Source organism: Strix uralensis, chromosome 4 (genome assembly GCF_047716275.1).
Source record: "Strix uralensis isolate ZFMK-TIS-50842 chromosome 4, bStrUra1, whole genome shotgun sequence".
Lineage (NCBI taxonomy): Eukaryota > Metazoa > Chordata > Aves > Strigiformes > Strigidae > Strix > Strix uralensis.
The window spans coordinates 66,723,592-66,746,438 of NC_133975.1; the positions used below are offsets into that span (position 1 = coordinate 66,723,592).

Consider the following 22,847-nt stretch of genomic DNA (forward strand, 5'->3'; position numbering starts at 1 on the left):
CAAAGCACCTTTCTGGTGGGGTGTACCATTAAGGTGGTGATAATGCTGTTGCTGCTTTTCTGCCTTAGTCCACTTTCCTGGTGCAAAGTAGAGAAGATTAAAGGCTGCTTGAAATTGCTCTGGCTCCCACTGTGCCTGACAGTGCTGGGAAATGCTCAGTGAAGGCACTGCCAAGTAACCATTATGTTTTGCCTCCAGCCCTGGAGGGAAACATTGCAGAGAAAACTTAGTGGAGACCCTGGCCACTCTTTCCATGTCCCCTGCTTGGCAGTTGGGAACATTGCACTGATGTCACAAATGGGGAATTCAGCTGACTTCTGTGATGGTAAATAGTAGAAACAGGCTAACTTCTTAAAGAACAACTGCCCAGGCCAGCTCTTCAGCTGGCTGAAATCTTTTCAGACCTATTTAGGTAACTGCAGCTGGTCAAGCCGCACAGATTTACAGCAGTGGTGGGTCTGCTGCTCCATCCCCGTTTCCATGCCAGGCTCCATTCATCACGGGGAGAAGGAGGAAACAACCAAAACGTGCGGACAGGCTCCAGCTCCTTGCTCCAAACAGTCTGAGTGTTTGGACAGTCTCCCATATTTACAGGGCAGCTGAGATCCGGGACATTTCCTTCTACTCTTGCACTTGCTCTGGCCCAGAACAGGTTATCTAGGTGCAACAAAGTGGTATTGAGTCAAGTAATGCCAAGGAGGCTCTGGGCAGCATCTCCCAGAAACAGGCCAAACCAGGGTGCGGGGGTAGGAGCCATCCTCCCAGATTTGTTGTGCACTTCATTCTAAATGTCCTCCCTCGACAGACCTCAGATCCCACACTACGTTTTTAAATAGAATTAAAAAAGCAGCTTGTGAATATCAAGTGACCGGAATGCATTTCCATAACCACTGCTGTCTCATCCCATCATCAGTATTTTTCCACACCAGCCAGGCATCAGGCTCATCTGTGCAATTTTGTCACACTTGCTGATCATTAAGCCTTGCATTCAGTAAGAGGACAGTCCTTAAGAAAGAGTTAGGATGAAGGCCAAGCTGCAACTCTTTCTCTGCCTCCCAGAACAGTCAGAGTGGCAACAAAAACAGGCATCCAGAAAGAGAAAATCACTAAAATGTACTTTTCAAAGACAGGTTGGACGATGAGCAACCCTAGTTCATTTTTACCCAACCCACTCTCTCGGGCAGGGAGACATACAGGGTAGTTCCTGAGATCCTTATTTCCCCCTTGTGCGCTCATTTTTAATCTTGCATACGTTCAGCAGCCAAGCCAGAGTTTCTGCCTGTTGGAAGCTGGCTTGAGGAAGACAATGAACAGCACTGCAGACCTGCTCACAGGGTCTTAGTTCAAGTGTAGAAGAGGGGAGAGCCCTTACTGCTGTTTCCCAGAGTGATTTAGCTGTATCCGCTTCTGGAATGAGGATTTAGTCCCATAGGCAGCAAAGCACTTAAATCCTAATTCAAGAAAGCATGTTTGACTTCCAGCATATACACCAATCCATAAGTGTCTGTTTGAAAGGGAAGTATATGTTTAAGTGCTCTCTTAATTAGGATTGTTTCTGATCTGTCTCCAATACAAAACCACAGCTATAAAAGCAGGGGACAAAGCCAAAGCAACAGGATGATTTTTATTTTTTTTTCCTTTTCAGATTTTTTGTGGGAAATGTTTATTTCCAGTTTAGCAGCAGACTTCTCTGCCTCACTGTATGTTTCTAGGGTCCTTGTGTACAGTCTAATGTTCCTTTCAGGCTGCATATAAATCACATTGCAATGTCACTGTAGGAATTTGTTTAAAGATATAAAGAATTTGATAGCCATGTGGAATTACTAGCTCTCAGTCTTCAGAATGCATTCTCAGCCTTCCTTCCTCTGCTTTGTCAGTCTGTCTCAGCCTGCATATCTCTCAGCTCCCAGACTCTTAAATCAAGATCTGCACTTACCCTCCCTCTGCAGCAACACTGACCAAAAAACCAAATTACTGAGGGTTTGGGGAAGGGGGCACTGAAATGCTCTCTGATGGAGAGATTGTATGGGAGAAAATACCCACCTCTTCAAAAGCAGGCTTAGCATTTGCTTTCATGTCTAGTAATAGCCTGGTGTCCTGTGGTGGGAGCTCTAGGGCAGAGAGAGTCAGATTCACAAAGGTATTTCAGCTGCAAAATCTATCTGGTTTTAGATGACATAAATGCCTAAAGAGGAGGTAGTTCCTGCACTTTGGTTTTCAAAAGAACTAAGTGCCAGACTTTGTGATGTTTTTCAGCACCTCTGCCTGTGGCTGGAATTTCCAGCCTTTGTGGCATTCAGCATCTCTGTGCATTTCAGTCCTGTTTTGGCACAGATTGTTCGCTGTTTAGCTTCCCCAGTTAAGGCTGCTTCAGTGCTTGCATGTAAAACAGACGTGAATGCCCAGGTCCCACTGACACCATTGAGCATGTTTTTAGAAGAGGCAAGGGCTTGCTGGGAGGTTTTTAAAAAACATTTCTCCGAATAAGTCGGCCTGTTGGTCCACAATCCGTCCAGAAAAAGGCAGACAGGGCCTCTAAGCAGGAGTAGGGAGAGCAGTATGCCATGCTAGAGTTTTCCTCCCATCTGTCTATGGCACATGCTGTGCTCTCTTACTAGGAAGCATCAGTGTTTTGTTATTTGGTTTTGCTTTCTGCTCACTGCTAATACTGTCTTTGCACTCCAGGACCTGCTGAGAAGGGAAAGCAGTGAATTTGACCCCATGGTGAGAGATCCTTTCTATGTGGTCAGCGCAGGAGCCAGGTGGGTATATGTTAATGTCCCCTTTGTCACGGCAGGGTCAGCTCTTGCCATCCTGCTGCCAGCAGCAGTTGTCATGTGTTGTCTGTATAAACGGATGGATCACGACAAACTGGAGAAAACATCTACATGAACACAGTTCTGGGTGTGCTGTGCCCAGCAGAGTTAGGAGGAGTAAGTTGCTGTGAGCTTTTTTTTCACTATAGACATTAATTCACTACCAAGTCGTCCTCATGTCATGTTGGAGCATGTTTCTGCAGCAAATTTCCAGTTACATAACTTCCAAAATGTGTTTGATCTGCTGTTAGAACTCACATCCAGATGCTATCATAACTGAAGGATTCTAAAGGAAAAAATACCTTGATGTTCCACGCTGTCTGGTTTTCTCCAGTCCAGGATGCTGCCTGCCCAAAAGGAAGTGAACATTTGCGTGGACTAAAACCAGGAGATTGCATTGATCTTGCTGAATTGGGGGCTTGCGTTCAGGCTGCTTTCCTTTGTGCAGGCTGGGTATTTTGCTCAGCAACAGGGGAGAGATTTTTTTTTTTTTAAAAATAGGAAAGTGTAATCATAAAACTGAAAATATTAGGACTTATGTAACTATCCACTTAGCAGTGGATTGTTTTGAAGTTAACTAGAACTGAAGTTCATCTTGCTGTATTTACATTTAAATAATAAATAGATGTTTGCCCTAAGCTCTGAGTGCCCAAACAGCTAACTCATATTACAGTAAAAACCATCAAGAGGGACTAAAAGAATTACTCACAAAGGAGCTCTGTTTCTCACAAACTTGCAGTAAATGTCAACCCACTCTGTTGTCACAGTGGGAGTTAACACTGCTGTCTCCAAAGGTTTCACCAGGGAGCTCTGGGTCAGGGAGCAACTGCTAGAAGTAGAGGAAGGCTCCTAGTCTAGCTGGATCTTACTTCTGACTGGCTGGCCATTTTTACCCCTAAGAAGACATAAATCTTGTTTTAGAGGAACTCAGTCTGCCTTCAAGCACATCTTTTTATCATTATTTAAAACACACCCATTCACTTGGATTTGGAATAACATTTTCCATTTTTTTTCCTGAGAGAACAATACAACTGTTTTAATTCATCCTGCCTCCCCATTTCTTCTAGAGACAGCATTTCATCATTTTTCTCTATAACTACTTGCAGTATCCTTGTTTCCCGCCCCCCCCCCCCCGCCCCCCAACCTATTTTCCAAGTAACGGGATTGAACACCCAGGCTGAAAACAAGTTTATTGGGGCACGAAATGTAGGTTTCTCATTTTCATGCTTCACTGCACAAAGATTATTAGTATTAACTTAACAGGTTTATGATGTTTCTGCTGCATAGGCGTGCAGCGCACTCTGCAAGCACATTTCTTCTGGGAGATGTGAGGCTGCTTTCCCTTCCCGATCAGAATTGGATTTCCCAAAAGATAAAATGGAAGGATGGGAGAAGACAGGAAAAAGCCCTTGGCTCTGAGGACACAGGGTTCCACTACACAGCCTGCAAATCACTCCCTATGAGCTTCAGCTGCTGAGTGATTTTTCTTATGCTACTGCACCTGAAATGACCTAAAAGAGAATGGGCATGAGTTTTGGAAGCCAGAGGGCTCTGATGCACTGCTGAAGCCGGTAGAAGTTTTACATTTAACTTTCAGTGAGAAGGAGATCTAAATCCTCCGCAGACTGAAAGGGACAGGTAGACCAGGACCTTACGCGTGTCTCAGTGATTCACAGAAGGAGTTCCACTATTAGGATACTGTTGAATGTTCCCTGCCCGGCTGTGAGTATTTCACAGTCTGGTTCATAAGGGATTATTGTAGCATCTTTCATCCATCCCTTAAGAGATGCAGTCTTTGTCTGTCCTGTGATTGTTAGCCCAAAATAGCTGGTTTTCTAGTCAGTCCTCTCACATCTAATCATCACCATCCTATCACTGTCTACAGAGACCCCATGCACAGGCCCTTCAGGGAAGGCAGTAGCAGGCAGTGGGAATTATGCATCTAGGTTTCTTTGGGACACAGCTGCTTAATGTGCTGGGGAGAACATGGGACCATCCCCATCACCTCTCTTGCTCAAGGAGGAAACTGTCAAATGGTGAAGTTAAGGAAACCCTGGTCACCAATCACTTGGTCCAGTCACACGTGCTCCGTGACTTACGCTGCTCCCCAGGTGTCATACAATAGCTGTCTCATAAGCACTGTTGGAAACAGTTGTTGCTCCACCAGTTTTAGAATCCACAATTGCTTCCGCAGTAGGAGAGATCTTTCAATTAGAGAATTACCATCTGGCGTTTCTGACAAACACAGAGCATCTGAAAAGAATACACATTGCTACTGTCCAGGAACCACAGACAATACCAAGAGCAGTCTGTCTGGGAAGTTTACCCACCCCCAGGCAAAGGCTGCCAAATTCTATTCTCAGTTACACCAGAATAAAGCCAGAATGTCTTTGACAAAGTTGTTCTTAATTTGTACCAGTACATCTGAGAGTAAATTTGGGACCCATGTCTCAAACATCAGAGACTGGCATTGTTGTTTTATTTGAACAATACATCTCAAGAACAGAAAATATATTGGCAGTAGAGCTTTACTGTATTCTATTGTTTTATGATATGGCCTCATGTTTTAAGGCCATCATCTCTTGCATCTGCTAATGATATTATTACTGCTTATTTTGTTTTCCAGCTAAATAGCCATACAGGCAAGTAGGTTTGCCTATGTACCCTGAGCAGGATCCTCACTTCAAAGGCCAGACACTGTTTCTCAGACTCACATGAGAATGTCTTAAAAGACCTGGAAGGAATAATTTAATCTGCTGGCCTTGCAGCCTTAACATTTGTTTGCATTTGAAGTGTTTTCGCTTTGGTTTTTGTAACACCTGCCTACTTGAGTGGGGCTCTTTCTTCTAACAGGATTCCATGGTTGTAAAAGCTTTTTTTTTTTTTCTCTGCAGTCAAAATAGTGCATTTTTTGGCCTCACTTTGTTCTCTGAAACAGTTGAATCATTTTAATGGCACCTTTCCAAAAGGATCAGATAATGTTATGGGAATTTTTGGCCCATAAAGCTGAAATTCTTAAAATTATCAGCAGTTGACAATGGAGTTTGATGATAGGTAGTGTCTAGTAGTCTATCTTACAGCAGTTGCCACTGGCCCCATCTGTAACAAACAAAATTCAAAGCAAGGGTGGAGAGCACTTAGGTTTTCCTAAAATTTTTTCTGTTAAGTTATTGCTGTGATGTTGCTACCTGTGTGCACGTATGTGTGTGATCTAGTGCACACTGAAAATGACGGGAGATGGTGAGTGGGAATGGATCTGGCTCTGTGTCCCTAACATTAGTAGACTGGATTTTAGTACCAGTTTCAAAGCACAGCTGCACTTCACCTAGATCAGCAGGCACTGACCCAGGCCTCAGATACGGTTGCGTAATTTGCTCATTAAGGAGGTGCTTTTCTGGCTCATTGATTAATTATTAATCTTATCATGGTTTGTCTCTTGGTATTAGGTCTTTCAGCAAGAAAGAAAGAAGCCACTCAGAAAAAATGGCGTTTACAAGTTATTATCCCCATCCTCACCACAGCAGCGAGGTTGTCACTGGGTCCACCACACTGACCGAGAACCACAAGCTCTCAGAACTTTCCAGACCAGATAGCAGGACTTCTGCATTTGTCCCATCCCCAACAGAGGCAAGGAGTCACTATCCTGAGCAAAAGCAAGGCTTTAAACCCTTGTTCCTTAACCTTACTCCTTCTGGATCTGGCCAGACCTCCCCTAATACACCCACCCAGACTCCCTCAGACTTCCAGAGCACAGGTGATGGCCAAGCTCTGAGACAGCACCATGCCAAACAAGATGCTGTTCCCCCCGAGGGCAACGGTAATATTCAGGCACAGTCTTTGGATGCTGTCCAGGATAGATCACCCAAGACTCCCACAGAAGAAATTATGTGGAGAAGGAAAGGCGGGCTGCTTCACAGATCACTCCCACCCAAAGCGGTGTGGGCTCATTCAGTCAAAGACAATAGCTACCCAAGGGCTACGGTGTCTCCTCCAGTGGCTGGGCCAAAGTTCTCCCAGAGGTGGCAGTCCCTGCCAACACAGAGCAGCACTTCTTCTGACCCAGAGACTCCTTCTCCCCAGGGGACAACCCATCTTCGGATCTCAGAGTCGGGCCTGCAGCTCACGCCCCCACCATTGCTGCAGGATGATGAAGACGACGAGGTTTTTGTCATGCCTTCCCAGCCCGGTGTCGTTGCTCCACCCTTCTCACCCCCACTGTCATCCCGTCCTTTTCCTGAGCTGAGCTCTTGCACTTCTGCAAACGGCACGGAGGAATTCCCACCTCCTCCCCCACCAGTGGTGCTTGAGAGGAATGGGGCAGCTGGAGACAAATCCACCAGGCTCTCGGAGGAGGCCACAATGAGGTAAGGGAGAGCTGTAATGCAGCGTCTCAGGCGTTGTAGGGCCATATACAGTAAGATATGTGGGGCTCCAGACAAATGTGACTGACCTCTGCAGCTCTGCGTGCCACGATGACCCACCCGCAGCTGCCGGCTGAGCGGGAAGCTCACATGCACGCGTTATAAGGGCAGAGGGACAGACAGACAGACTCAGTGCTGCTAGGCTCTGCTGGCTGCCAAGAGTGTTGTCAAATGGTGTGGCCAGGGCAGGGGACAAAGCAAGAAGGCAAAAAGCTTTGTGGCCCATCAGGAGATGCACTGACAGGTGCTTAGCCGACAGGGCAAGGGGCATTATGGGTGAGAAACTATCCTAGTCTCATTCTCCCTCCAGTTACCATGTAGATTTCAGTGGGGCTGCTTCTTACTCGCTCCAGCATGAAGAGTTAAAATGGCTGCTGACTGCTTCTGGTTACTGGTTTTTGAGAGAGAACTATGAAAATCCATGATGGTTTTTCCAAACAGTTAGTTTCCCAGAATACATTTTAGACCTGGCACAAAATAATGCTGTTATGAAACAGTGACCATCTGCCAAGAATTGACAACACAAATATGTCACAGTCACACTTATAGTGAATTTTTCCTAAAGGATAGGACTTTGGGCTAGGGGCCCAGCTGATTTAACTCGGCACAGCTTCCCTTGCTCCCAAGGAGCTGCTCTGATTTCCATCCGGGAAGAATCTGGCCAGGGTTGTAGTAGTGGTTAGCTTTTCCAGTGTGAAAAGGACAAACGGGTATAGACTGCTCAGGATGGTACTCCCAGGTGGTGAGATGCAATGTCCCAGCCTGTGAGCAGAAAACAAAGTTTCTTGTCACTTACAAGTTCTTTCTGTGTTGGAACAACAAAACAGCAGTGTCTAGGTTGAGGAGACAGTATGCTTCTGGTGCCAGTAGCTTCATACTGTGGGCATTTCCATGTTGAAATGAGAAGTAAGACACAAAAATAAGTGAGAGAGAAGGAAAACTTACTTGTCTTAGGCTTTCACCATGTGTTCACAATGGTCCTGTGTGATAAGTTTGTCTTCATCTCACAGAATTTTTCTGTCCATAGCAGCTTCAAAAGCTTTCCCAAAGCCCTGGCCGAGAGGGAAATAACAGGGTTGGGCACCAGTATTGGTGAAGATCAGTGGCCCCTCTTGCCACCTGCATCAAAAAGGACTAGCTCTCCATCTGCTGTGGATAAGCAGCACCAGTTACCTGCTTCTTCTGAAGGGCCTCAAAGTGCTGATAGACAGCCCATACCTCAACCTGAAGGTAACCACAGAGAGCCAGCGATCATCACCAGAGAGTCAGAAAATGACAGCCCGGACTCCAGGATACTCAGCGCAGCACCTCCAGTGAAGACAAAGAAAAAGACCCCAGAGGATATTAAGTCAGAGGCTCTAGCAAAAGAAATTGTCCATAAAGACAAGTCTCTGGCTGATATCCTGGATCCAGATTCCAAAATGAAGACAACCATGGACTTAATGGAAGGGCTTTTCCCTGGTGGAACCAGCTTGCTGAAGGAGAACAACATGAAAAGGAAGATGACGCAGAAGAAAGCTAGCAGGACAGCAGTCGAAGATGACACGTAAGCACTGCTTGTTTGGGCTGTGGGGCAGTGTTGCAGCAGAACTCGCTGCTTGCTTGCTTTGAAGGACAAGCCTGTGCTGAATTTTTCTGCATCTGTATAGGTGGGTGCTGGCGGAGAGCGAGTTCCTCAGTTGTTAGGTGTGAGGGCTGTCAGTGCATTTCTGAATGCCCTTTCTCATGAGCTCAGCTGCATGTGTGGCCTTTGAGCTCACCTCTCTGGGCTGTGTGTGGAAAACAACACTGAGCTTGATAACAGGGCAGGAAATAAACCATCTCTGGAGATGTTATTTGATTTTGCTATCTTAACCTTTGTAATCTGAAGCAATTCAGTCCAAAGCAAAGTAACAGAAATATGAGAGTAAAATCAGGACCAAAACAGTGGTGGGCAGAAAGATAATGAGAGGCCAAATTTTGGAAGGAGGTATGGGGGCACCTACTTATTACAGGGGGATGCAAAGATCAGCCCAAGTCCTCCAGCTGGAGAACCATATAGAAGTAAGTTGTAATACTTCATGCCAGATCAATCTAGCCATCACTAGCTGAGCTGTGCTGGTTTACCTTCAGCAAGGATCTGATCCTGTATCTGATCCTGTTAACCAGTCACCATTTAAAGAGAGCAGCAGTGCTGTTCTGTGCAGGGGAGAGATGGGAAAGCAGCTGACATGCACCCTCTGATGGCAGGAATCGGCCATTTCATTTGCGGTTAGTAATGCTGAGAAGGTACCAAAGAGGGAGTGCTGGAAAACCATAGATCTAGGCACGGCAAAAAGTCAGGCTCAGGCTGAACTCCTTTTTCTTCACTGTGATGTAGGAGAGAAGAAAAGGAAGCTCCTGTAACCCTGGTCACCTGTCCTGCTTATTACAGTGTCTCTGCACCCAAAGCAGAACTGCTGAATAAAATCAAGGACTTGCCAGAAGAAGTAGGTGAGGAAGAGGAGCTGCTGGACATCAATGAGAAGAAGGTAAATTCAGCACACACCACCATTTGCTGGTTACGTTCCTGAAATAATAATAAGCCCTAAAGTAAGTGCATTTCTATTTAATGTCAGCTTTTGGCAGTCTCAAGTTGCGTAGGGGCTGGGTAGGTTTAGGCCACCTGCAGAGCTTCATTAGGGTGACCCAGATTGAATGAAGAGAGCTAATCTGAGTACTCACTGCAAATCTGAGTACAAATCTTGCACAACCCTGAGGCAGGCCTGTATTATGCCAAATGCTGAGCATACAGGTTGTAAGAGGCTGTCCTTGTCCCACAGCAAGCAAGGAAAAGGGAAAGATGAAGTGACTTGAGCAAGGACTTCGGGCTGAGAGAGTTGGGGTTGTTCAGCCTGGAGAAGAGAAGGCTCTGGGGAGACCTCATACTGGCCTTCCAGTACTTAAAGGGGGCCTGCAGGAAAGATGGGGAGAGACTCTTTATCAGGGAGTGTAGGGATAGGATGAGGGGTAATGGTTTTAAACTGAAAGAGGGTAGATTTAGGTTAGATACTGGGAAGAAATTCTTTACTCTGAAGGTGGTGAGACACTGGCACAGGTTGCCCAGAGAAGCTGTGGCTGCCCCCTCCCTGGCAGTGTTCCAGGCCAGGTTGGACGGGGCTTTGAGGAACCTGGTCTAGTGGAAGGTGTCCCTGCCCATGGCAGGGGGGTTGGAACTAGGTGATCTTAAATGGTCCCTTCCAACCCAAACAATTCTGTAATCCTATTCTATGGTAAGGACAGCTGGGGTTAGAAACGGGAACAGAGTCCAGCTAGTGACTGCACTGAGTGCATGAGGTTTCACCCTAGGATTTTCCTCTTCAGTGAAGCCAATTTAACCATTTTACCTGCTGTCTGCACTCACTGTCTCCAAAGAAACACTGGTTACTCTTTTTTTCCCCCCACACTTTATTGTTTCACTGACGTGCTGAAAGCCATGTGCACCTCAGCAGCTCAGTTAGTACAACCTCAATGTGATGACTTGGGTGGGAGGAGAGCAGAGCAGGAGAGGAGAAAACATTTTCCCCTCTTATTGCAGCTACATTTCACTGAGGAATGGCCCCTGCAGTTCTTGCTGTAGGCTTGGGTGCTCGGTCTTCCAGGGCTTTTGCAGGGCCTTCTAATTTGCCCCTGTGGTTGTCTAACATTGGTTACCTGGTAATTACAGACATGTTGCGAAGCTGGTAAATCCCAAGGAGCCACAGGCAGGTAGTTGCCTGTCTGTGCCTCCCTTCACACACCTACTACTTTGTGTCAAAAGCAGCTGTGCCTGTCTGTAAATTTAAAACATCCTACATTGCACTGGACAGAGTATCACAGCCCATATTCATGCTGTTTGTCCAACAGCAGAGTTTAAACATACTGAAGGATACAAATATTTGTGCAAGTCCCATATGCTGTAAATATTGTACTTAATTCTTCCTGCACTAAAATCAAGCATGGATTTAAAGAAAGGCTCCCAAACTCAGCCTCTCTGTCAAAGTGCAGAGAATTCATGTGTCTCTAGCAGAACTCCACATTTTCTCTCTGGGTCCTCATCCCCATGCCATGTGTAAAAACGCAGAGAGAAGACGTGACGCTGGGTGATGTTTGCGAGTGTGCAATTTGTCCTGCAGCTCTGACTTGGAGAGCTCACCTCTCTTTTTCATATTGCCTTACTGTGTCTGTTCTCAGCTTTTATCTGCTAAGCAAAATCTGCTCCCTACCAGGATTTAATACAATGACAGCTAGAATGGGACATCCATCAGAGTGCTCTGTAACACAAATTAGGAGTACTAAGTGAGTAGATGAGCCCTATTTTGTGGAGCATTTGAGGTGCAGGTAGGACCCTGTCAAGTCTTTAGGAGCTGTCGGACCAGGCCACTGGAATGGGTTAGAGACACTCACTGTGCCTGCCATGTCTTATTTCTGTGGTCCAGCATGGATTCTGGGTAGCACATCTACACAGATAGATCATACATGTGCTGCGAAGCAAAAGCATTTGCCTAAGGCCTTTGTCTGCTGATTTTAATTATCTGGCCCAAGCCATTGGTTGTAGAGCAACCAGCTTGGAAGGTAATTGCAGCCCCTGCTGTGTCTGTAGCATTCGATCTATTCTTGGGGTGCTGTTCACTTCAAACCCGGCTGCCTGCTTATACCAACGTGAATGGTAGGGAGTGATTAAACAAGATGAGGATGCTGCTCCAAGGAGTTGGTGGACATGCTGCAAGCATCTGACAGGCTTGCAAGTAGAGGTAAGCCTGCCATGGAGGACAAGTCCCAGGCCTCAAAGGTTACATTTGCATGGAAAAACAGAAGTAGATGGGAGTGATTAGGCCCAGACAGCAAGATCTGCCTGGCATGTTTGTTCATGGTCTCTGTGAAAGAACATTTGCATAGGCATTATCTGAGAAGGCTCTGAGAGGTCATTTGGATAAACAAGCTCATTTCCATTGTAAGTATGCAAAGGAGCTATATTGGTTGGCATCTGGGATTGCAGGAGAGTCACTGATTAATGAACACAAAGCAAGTATTTTGTTCACAGTCCCCTCTCCAGCTCCCATGCCTTCACAACAAAGGTACGGCACTCCCATAGCCTCCTGCTGTGGTTGGAGGGCAGGTCTGCACCTTGAGCAAAGCTACCAGAGCAGGGAGGAACAACTGGCAGTTCTGAGCAGCTTGGTTCTCCTGAAAACCTGTCGAGAATAATGCCAGACTTTGTGTCCAGTCCTGCTATAGAGTTTTCCCCACTGGCATTATAATAATTGAAAACAGTTCCATTCTTTTGCTCCTCAGGATTTGGTCCAGCAATCAACTGGTGAGGACCTCTGATCTTTCTTTTGAAGGTGACATTAGCATCATAGGCACAGGGAAGGGCAAGTGTTGGTTCTTGTCTCTGGGTGATACCTGTGCTACTGAGGGGAGTATCTAAGTAAAGGAGTTTTGGCTGTCCCTTATCCTGGCAGGTGGGATTTAGTAGCACTTTTGCTCTCCTCTCCCTCTGAACTACCCTGCCAACAAACAGCAGGACTTAGCAGTTATTCCAGCATAAGCCTGGTAGCTGATGTTTGTTTCAAGAGAACACTACTCACATTTTATTCAGCCTTTGCATATATGTGGAAGCTGACAGTAGACTCTAGTGCAGCCACAAAACCATGCACTGCAGAGGGTGCAGGCAGTGTACCATCTAGTGGTGTCTGGCTAAATGGTGCCATTAGCTTCCTGGCTGCCAAACCAACCTTTTAAACCCCACTCTGACAGGCTGCCCCTGCAGATAAGGGCCAATTCAGAGCAACCCCCAGCCTGATCTGGGTTTGAAGATCCTTCCTCCTTTGAAGTAGACTGCCTTCCTACTTGAAATGACCATGAGTTTTGATGGAAAGATGACCTTGAGAGAATATTTTCAGGCAACTTTGTGATTTACTTCTATTCTGCAGTGTTTGTACGCAGAGTAGATTAATGTACATGTAATGGTACCTCAGCAGTGCACAAACCAAAGAGACTGAAAATACCCAACCCTCGTATGCAGAGTTTTTCCTGCTCTCAGTGCTCTCAGTCCTAAGTAAATGGAAGCAAGAATTGCAAGCCCTAGGCCATAGACTTCTGCTTTTGCATATGCCTTTCCCCTAAATCCTAACAGAAATAAGGATCTCCAGCACACGTGCAGCACTGCTCTTTCTGGAGTAACTGAACCCTGGGGGGGCCTCCTTTTCTCCAGCAGTGAAAGAGTTGCTAGCATTTTCACAAAATGGGTGTGTGCTCTGAATGTCTTTGCCCAGTCACTAAGTAAATTTAGAACATCTTCGGTGTAAATGCTTGCTTGATGCCTCTCTGTGTGAGGCAGTGCCTGCACAGGCAGGGAGTTTGGATCATGGTTGAATTTGAGGCTTGTACCTCAACACTGAGGTGGCTGAGTAAGGAGTAGTCAGTAGTTTCAGGGTGCTATAGGAAGGGGAAATATGTAGCAATTCCTTCTTTCTTGCTAAGCCATATGTAATTAGTAAGTGTCAGCTCAGCCTCTTGTCATGCCATTAAATTAATTTTTCTGCCAGTTGTTTTGTACAGTTCTGGGTCATAAAAACTATAACAAGAAAAGGCTGGGGCAGGGAGTGGGGAATATGCAGGAGAAGTAGCTGTAGCTCTTCTCACTCGGAGACCTGAAAGAACCTACATCTTTCAGATGTAGGTAGCTGGGTATCAGAATATGGTACACCAAATCAGATGTCTCTTCTATAAATGTTTGTTGATGGTAGAACAAATATATCTTCATGCAATCTGACTGGGTATTCATATTATCACCTGGATGTGGAATTTCAGAGTTTTCTCTGCTTCTTCTTTAATGTCTTGTCAGCTGTTGCTGACTTGATCCCGCTTCTCAGGAACTATAGCCATATTGTCTTGTCATCATCCATATGACCAGGGTGATCATGGTAATGACCGATGTGGCAATGTGTTTCCTTTCTGACAGGCTGAGCTCATCGGGAGCTTGACCCACAAACTGGAAATCCTGAAGGAAGCCAAGGAGGGCCTGCTAGCAGATATTAAGATGAATAATGCTCTTGGAGAGGAGGTGGAGCTGTTGATCAGCAAGCTATGCAAACCTAACGAGTTTGACAAGTACAAGATGTTCATTGGCGATTTGGATAAGGTGGTGAACCTCTTGCTCTCCCTCTCAGGACGCCTGGCCCGCGTAGAGAACGTTCTGAGTAGTCTGGGGGAAAATGCCAACAGCGAAGAGCGGGTATGTATCTGCACAGCCATAGGGTTTTGGCCTTTTTTAGGGTGCAGGACAGCAGCAGTCACAAGAACGTGCTTGTGTAAGCTAGGACCTCCATGGGCTCACAGGAAGGCAGGTATCTTGATGCTTATGTATAAGCAAACTCGGTTCTGTCTGTGGGAATCTTGGTCCCGGTTTATATAAACATCTCAGATCCTGCAGCTTTGTCTCAAAACGGAACGGCCATGTTCGGGACAGCACGTCTGTGCCCCGTGGCTGGAGGAAAGGCTCTTTTGTGGTGTGAGTCATGGAATGACCCACTGCCTTTTGCCTCAGTTGAAGCTGCGTTTTAACATTCTTTGGGTAGTTGTGAGAGACAAAGCCAGGTTTACCTGGTAGTTGTTGCTTTCAAGTAAGTTTTAGTGACTGTCTTGGAGCGCTTTCTGCCCCACATTGACTAGAACATTCAAAGTCTGATTCTGTGGGATTCACATTCAATCTGTAGTGAGGAATTCATCCTCCTCCCCCAGGCTTTTGACTGTGTGTCTGGGAGCTTAGCAGCCATCCCGCCTCCATCAAAGGTGGTGTTGGGAGGAAGGAGAGGGGGGATGAGTGAGTTTGGTGCTGCTGATACTGAAGCGCTCTCTCTGATGTGTGCAGAGTTCACTGAACGAGAAGAGGAAACTGCTGGCTGGCCAGCACGAAGATGCCCGGGAACTGAAGGAAAACCTTGACCGTCGAGAACGGGTGGTCTTGGAGATCCTGGGCAACTACCTCTCTGAGGAACAGCTCCAGGATTACCAGCACTTTGTAAAGATGAAGTCCGCACTCCTCATAGAGCAACGAGAGCTAGATGACAAAATCAAACTGGGCCAGGAACAGCTCAAGTGCCTGATGGAAAGCCTCCCCACAGACTTCAAGCCCAGGGATGCAACAGCAGCAGCTGCCCTAGCTGCAGCACTTGCTACCTCCACCGGGGTCGGTGGTAAAACACCTCCAGCAGCCTCTTCCTCACTCTAACCTTTCCCAGGTAGACCTTGGATACAGTCCTCCTGCTCGAGTTTATTTAATCCAAGTACTTGGCAGATGGTTCTCTACAAAGACAATGAACGGAGACAGGTTTAAAACAAGATTTTAATGAAGGAAAAAAATAGCAATAATAAAGGTTTTATTTTCTTTTCCTTCCACCTCTGCTTCCTGGGAACTTAAATCAATGTGGAGGGAAATCTTCTCCTGACAGAGATGAGGAAGAGTCTCACGAGAATTAAACACATTACCTTTAATAAAAAACATGACCTCTTCTCTTACCTCCCTTTCCTGCCTATCTGGCACCTCATTAAATAATGAAGGATCTAAAAGAATGAAGCCTTAAAAATAAAACCAACCCATTCTACTGAACATTATTGATATTTATATTTTTTAAAGAGCAAGACAGAATGTGTAAGTTTTTGTACATACTCTAATCAGTTACTTGATCCTACTTTGTTCTGTATGTAGAAAAGACATTTAATTTTGTATTTTGTGAAAACCTTAACAAAAAGAGGGAACCCCAAAGATAGTCATGCATTAGCTTGGAACATCTCTTCGTGGTTTTGTTGCTGTTGTTGTTGTTTTTTAATATAATAAAGGGCTACCAGAAGAAGCTTCAACGTTTTTCAACACATGGTAAATATACCATTAAGTGGCCTTATGATGGAGATTTTGACAAGGAAAATAGAATCTTTCATCTTCTGGATCTTGCAATCCTCTGATTGTGGAGTTTAAACACACTTTTATGAGAACCTGCATCTCAGGAGTCCAAGTCAGCACGAAGTAATCAACTCAGGTCTGGACTCAGGGCAGGAGCGTTGGGGGGAAGTCTGTTTTGAATAATCTCACTTGTGATCTGTGTTACTGTTGCAGGCTGAATGCATTTCAGTGAGATGTGAGAGGGATCTCTAATGAAATAATTTACGTGCTTGTTTCTGTGAAGGGATGATGTACACTAGGACTTCTTTCATATAGCAATACATCTGTTGTCTGAACCCACCTCATCAGAAATTATTTTACAAGCTAGAAGAGGCATTAACTTGAAATCTGGATATTCTTTTCCTGCCCACTGAAAACATGCACGTGTAATGATAATGTTGTGCACCCTGGGTAGATAGACAAGAGTCTCCATAAAGACTCTTGGATTATTTCCTAGTCAGGGAAACCTGGAGTAACTACAGTTGCCTGACTCAACTTTACTATGTCAATTTACCAAGTGCTGGAGGATTGCTACCAGTTTGCAGTCAGCAAAGCAGATTGTGGCAGGCTCTCTTTTTCTGTATGGAATGTGCTTTCCTCTCTAACGTCACTGTTTAATGAAATGGCTAGAAGCTGCATGAACAGATTACCACCGTGGCTGATGAGCCAGATTCAGGTCGCCTCTCTTCTGACCTGAAGCAGTGCTTGAAGCTTCTCCTTTCTCCAGGGTGTTGTTCATCCCATCCTATCTCGCCACCAGGACCAGAGCAGAGATTTTAGTCATGTAGTTTTTAAGTCCATTCGTTTTGAATTTCAACTCTAGCATGTGACAGAAAATGACAAAATTCATTGCTCTCAGTGCTGGTTTTAAAGCCCCTTGTTTTTTTAACAGCTCACATCATAGCTCTTCTACAGGCAGCTTGGCAGACTAAAGAAAATGCCAATGCCCTTCTGTCATATCAAGCATCAATTCTCCAGTGTCCAGAAGAAAATCTACCTGATTTTGTAATGCTTTTAGAAGCAGCAAGCCAATTAATTACCTGTGATGACAGCAAACATATCCTTTTCATTATTTTTGAACTTGAACGCTGGTCAGGCTCATACAGCATTTCATGAGAACTCCAAGCAGGGAAACTGATTTTTATGCCTTAATAGCCAAATCAAAAACAAAATTGGAGAAAAAGTATTTTGGGGTCACTCAAGAATAATTATTTGTTTGAGTGAAGTTTCAGGAAAACAGTGGGGGAAGCTGTTTAAAGCCAACCAAAACATTAATTTGTCCTAAAGAAAAATCCTACACAGTACTTCAGTTTAGTTTATTATATTTAAAAGTTGTTTTAATTTAGATTTTATTTTTGCAGCCACCCTTCCATCCTACAGTTACCAAAACAAACCAGAAAGACTTGGCAAATCTGGCAGGCCTTTGTGAACAGCCTGAGACCAGCCAGCATTGCATTTTCCATTTAGTAAGTTCTTTCCTGAAAAAGAAAGCCCTGCAGTCTACCCTTGGGTCAGGAAGAGTCTCAGGTCCAAACAGGGTCTGCCTGTTTGCTCCAGGAACCAGTACTTACTGAGGGGGAGCACCTCCAGCTGTCGCCTTCACCCTCACGGAATGCATGACTGACAGCAGTTGTCACTCTGCATGCTGGCGTTACACTGCAAGTGAAGTGTTTCCAAGTGGCACGCAGTCAGCCAGCTTTGTGGTGGTGGTATATAAGGCTTTACTAAATAGTGTATAAAACAGTTTCTTTTGTCAGGTTTCCAGCTAAAAATTTTGAGGTTAAGGATTCATGGTGGTTTACAGGAAATTCAGATGTTTGGTCCAGCAAGTTTGGGGGTTGATGATGAAAGTCCTACATGTGCTCCACTGTACACACAAACATCAGCTAATGAAGCAAGTGATAAAGTGATAGCTATTTACATTTTTATAACAGCTTAGATCTTCAGGTGAAAAATTAGTTAAAGCCCGTATTTCTGTTATAAGTGCTGGTAAGTTTATCATTAGGTAAAGTGTCTTTGCAGAAGTTTTTTCAAAAATGGGTCTCCTAACTGCAAGGTTTGCTGAGTCTGGTAGAAGTACATCTTGACATGTATTTAAAGGAAATTTAACATTGGCCAAGCCAGTAGATTTACTTCTCAGTGCCTTTGGCAAAAAGGGGAACTTCCTCATTGCTCCTTACCCCACCTTGCTTTTCTCTTGTGTTTTTAAAACTAGACTATAATGGAAACTCGTTTCCCAGTGATGACATGATTTCATGGGACAAGAATACCATGGACAAATTTTTACACTTACTGCCTAGTCCTTGTAAACTTACTGAAACAAACCTGATTTTTGGGTCTTGCTACATGAGATTTTTAGATCTGAACCTGTAGTTATGTAGCTGCAGTGGAGAAAGCCAGTAAGCTAGATAAAGCGAGCCTGATTGGCATTGCTACCCCATCCCCAAAATGCAGTGTTTGTGCATCCCAGAGCTGGGCTATTTCCCCTTGCAACTGCAGCAGGGGCTAAATGTTACAGCATGTTAAAAACAAATGATTCAAAACACATCTTGCAACAAACAGTGGTTTTCAACGGCTGGGCATTTTTGCTAAAAATGAGCCTTATTCTTAAAACTGAAACATCTACTTTGGATATTGAAATGGAATACCCTGGCTCCCACCCTGCCGTGGGGACAGCTACACTGGCTGAGTTTGCCGGCCAGCCTGTGTGGCCTCCCTCTGTAGGAGACAGGGGATGAGACTCTTCTCCAAGTCGGTTCAGAGTACCTGAGTCAAGCGCCTTCTCCAAAGCGGTCTCTGGAGAACTCTGTTGACTGTTGGATCCTGCAACAGCTACTTGGCCCATTCAGCTGGCTACAGTCGATGCCTAGCACAGGGTGAAGCACACAGTCTCTCTTCACTAGCTTGAGGAAAAATCCTAGTAAGGACAAAGCAGTTACACTCTTGACATACATTGCCAGTTCAAAGTAAAAGCTAGTTTTACAAAAGCAACAGGGTGCCTCATTGCCTGTTATGTGACATTGTGTTTGCACATTACAGTTAGAAATGTAGCATTTTTTGTGAGTCAGCATTCCTTAAATTATTATCTTGAATTTCCAGCCAGTTTCTGAGGTACCTCCCAGGAAAAAGGCAGATACAAATCATCATTCGACAGCCTCCTCCTCAGGCTGTAGCCATGGCACTAGAGAGCTGGGGTGCACTTTTCCTGGGCTTTGAAAGTAATCAAACTGCACTGCTGTCTTAGCACCCAGACCCAGCATGGGGGAACAGAAAAAGATGGAGGCATGCAGTTGCACTGTGATGCTGTCTATTGTGCAGGATATTGAAGCAGGTCTTTTAAATCTAGCTCTCAGTAAGTCCTCACATGCTTTTAGCAACATGCTGTGCCTACAGTCTGCTCTGCCATGCCATGCCACGTGATACAAGTGCTGTGAAAATATAGTCATCCAACTTACTTACAATTTGCTTTTTTTTATCAGAGCCCTTGAGCAATTAATGGTCACAAGGAATTCACGTCAGATGCTTTCCTCAAGACTAAATCTATTAAAGAGTGTTTACATGCTAGGGTCTGTTGGTTGTAAGTTTATACACAAGATCTTTCGTGAAGGTTACCTATAAAATTGGTCAAACACAGAGCACCAAAACAGTTTATGTGTCAGGCCTGATCCATTATCTCTGCAATTTAGCTGCTGTCATGATTGTTTAGATGGTAATTAAGAGAAAAAGGCAAACCGAACTGGATAGCATTTCATACTCACTCCACACAAATCCTGAATATTAACATGAGCAGTGACTTGTCATTTGCAAAATGGGAAACAGAGCGAGCTTTTCATAGGAGAGCCCATGCTTTAAATCAGTATGAGCAAACAAGGGGCCTATCTAGAGACCCAATCCCCAGGTTTCTCTGTGCCTTATTCAGCCATCCACCAAGCCAGTGTTTACATCTGGGCTTGAGTCATCTAAGACTTGTTTCTTCCTTTATATCCTTTCCAGAGAAGATGTATGCTGACCGTGGCATAGTGTTATGGTTTGGCTGTGTTCCTACAGGACTGTTGCTTGTGCCTCTGCACATAAACTGTCATACACCTCTTGTGTATTACAGGGTTTTTCTAGCAATGTGTGACTAACAAGCATAATTTGTGTTGTGCAACAGAATGTTTTTATGTGGCCAGAGTTGTCTCAGTCTAGGACATGATCCTTTCCTGCCTTGGTTGGACAGACTCTGCTGTCCCTCTTCGATACAAACTGCAGAAATAGGATGAATTCAGGGTGTCAAGTAGTCCAGAGGGTGGTTGCCAGACACTTACACACATGCAGCTTATGCTGTTGCTTATGTGCACACAGTAACACAGCCTCTCCAGCTGTAGCTCTGGCTTTTGTGCAGCTTTCTGCACTTCAGTGTTAAAAGTCCTTGCAACAAATCTGCTTTCCTGTTGCAAGATGGCAGGGAGCTGGAGCCACCCAGGCTCAGCACCCTTGGCTGGGCTCGTGGCAGGTGTCAGTGCAGCTCTGCCTGGATTGAGATTAGCAAAAAGGGCTCTTTCTAGTACATCATAAAGAAAACATGGTGCATATGAGCCAGACAGTTTTTTCCTCTGTGATTTCCAGCTTGAGAGCAGGTCTTTCTGCGAGGGTTGCTCTGTAAGCAGATAGCCTTCAAATGAAAAAAGAAAAGCAGAAATACTTCTTTCATTCATTGTCATTTTAGCACTAAAAGAATTTTTAGGACTGAAATGCAAAAAAAAAATCCACATAATTCTGCTGGGGAGAATAAGAGCTGGTGAAAGCATGACCAAATACTGAGGAAACAGTTTACTAGGGACCTGCTTTTGCACAGCTTGTTGTGCACAGGTGTTTTGCTGAGCTAAAACAAGGTTGTGATAAAAAAAAAGTACCCAGGCAAGCTTAAAAAGGATGGCATCTGAAAATGAGAAGCTATTGCAGGAGGCTTTGGAGGAGAAAGTGGCTTTCTACAGATGTTTCTCTTGGCTCTCCAAGCTGGTTTTGTGGCAGGCGCCATTTTACCTCACAAAGGGGCCAGGCAGGGCCGCCCCAACTGCCTCACCATCTGTCCCTGCCACACGCTGCTGAAGGGAGCACTGTGCAGCAGGGGGGACTTGGGGACACCCCCCCAGCGCCCATCCCTCACTAAAATTTCTAAAAATTATAGCAGGGCTTGCTGCCCACTCCCCAGGTGTGTTTTTACAGCTCACACCTGTGTGATAATCAGGGCTAACGAGGGACAGCAGAGCTCAGAGGCAGCTAGCCAGGGGCCCACACACAAGGCACTGCAGGAGGATGCAAATCTCAGCCTGAAAACTGCTGAGAAAAAGTGAGTACATAAATATTTTTATACATTTTTTTCCCCTCACATGGGAGGGCTTTGCAGCCTGTATCAGCCTGCTTGCATCTGCTATGAAGGGTCGAGGAGGAAAAATGTCCCAGTTTGTTGGAAAGCAGGCACGTTTGGGGTTTGGTTTCCACAGGGGTGTCTTCAGAGAGACAGCCCCAACATGTGGGCATGTGACAGTGCACACATCCAGGGGATCTCAGCTTGGCATGCAGGCCCAGTGGTGTCCCCCAGTGGCATGGCTTGGCTCCTGTCCACAGACAGCTCACCATGGTCTGTACCTGTCTGACCCCAAGGGCCTGGTATCCCACACCAACCTTGTGTTCATGCCTCCATCACACTACAGGTAAGGCAAACTGTGTAGTTAAGGTTCCCCTTGCTCTGCTCCAGAAGAGGGGGCAGTTATCAGGTAATGGCAGTTTACAGTTTGAGGCTGACTTTCTGAAAGGACATGACAGAAGTTCCCTTTGGTTTGTACATGTTGAAACTGAGGCCCACGGAGCAGGAGGTGAGGAGATGAAGGAAGAACATGACTGTTTGCACACTAAGTGCCCTTGCAAAGCTGGCTGGTGCACTTTTCATTTCATGCAACAGATGTCAGTTAATTTCTTATGTCTATTGTTTGAAAGAAATTGTCTTGCACCATTTTGCTTGTAAAGTCCAGTGGCAAGTGACCCAGCTGGCTTCCCATGCCCCACCACAACCTGGATTGCCCATCAGCTTTCCTCACACCCTCCTAACGCACGCTGTACATACACCATGCACAGCTCCTGGGTGCAGTGTCCTGCAACTATCTTTTGAGACTGTGCTGAACAGTGTCACATCCATGCTCATGTAGCTACAGAGTCACTTGGATGGCCTATTTCTGTCAAGTGAAGTTAATGTGAACTGCTCAGGGATAACTTATTTTTTGAGAATACAAAGCTGCTGGTCTGTCTTAGCCATCACCGCTCTTTTAGGTCCTGCCTGAGATTTTAATTCCTGTTACATCTACTGTTTCCAAGCTAATCTCTTCTGCAACTGGGTATTCATTCTCCTCTTCCGAGACAGAAGGTGATAACATATATCACTTGTGTTCATAGAATCATTTAGCTTGGAAAAGACCCTTAAGATCAAGTCCAACTATTAATGTAACACTACTAAGTCCACCACTAAACTATGTCCTGAAGCACCACTTCTACATGACTTTTAAATACCTCCGGGGATGGTGACTCAACCACTTTCCCAGGCAGCCTGTTTCAGTGCTTGACAACCCTGAAGAATTTTTTCCCAATATCCAGCCTAAACCTCCATGTTCTAACACAAAGCCTCACAGCTGT

The 22,847-nt window shown here is 45.2% G+C and overlaps 1 protein-coding gene across 4 annotated transcripts in view; it reads left to right on the top strand.

The window, feature by feature from the left end:
- SHROOM3 (shroom family member 3) overlaps positions 1-16,474 on the top strand; it is a 108,103-nt gene extending 91,629 nt beyond the window's left edge. For 2 of the 4 annotated variants that reach the window (XM_074867073.1, XM_074867070.1), the window contains exons 5-10: positions 2,686-2,762; positions 6,263-7,180; positions 8,265-8,783; positions 9,597-9,747; positions 14,202-14,474; positions 15,111-16,474. In XM_074867073.1, the coding sequence (XP_074723174.1) occupies positions 2,686-2,762; positions 6,263-7,180; positions 8,265-8,783; positions 9,597-9,747; positions 14,202-14,474; positions 15,111-15,470 (2,298 nt within the window). In that variant the 3' untranslated portion in view covers positions 15,471-16,474. The remainder of the gene's footprint in view (positions 1-2,685; positions 2,763-6,262; positions 7,181-8,264; positions 8,784-9,596; positions 9,748-14,201; positions 14,475-15,110) is intronic. The other 2 variants (XM_074867074.1, XM_074867071.1) reach the window with 1 other exon arrangement.
- Positions 16,475-22,847: the final 6,373 nt, after the last annotated feature.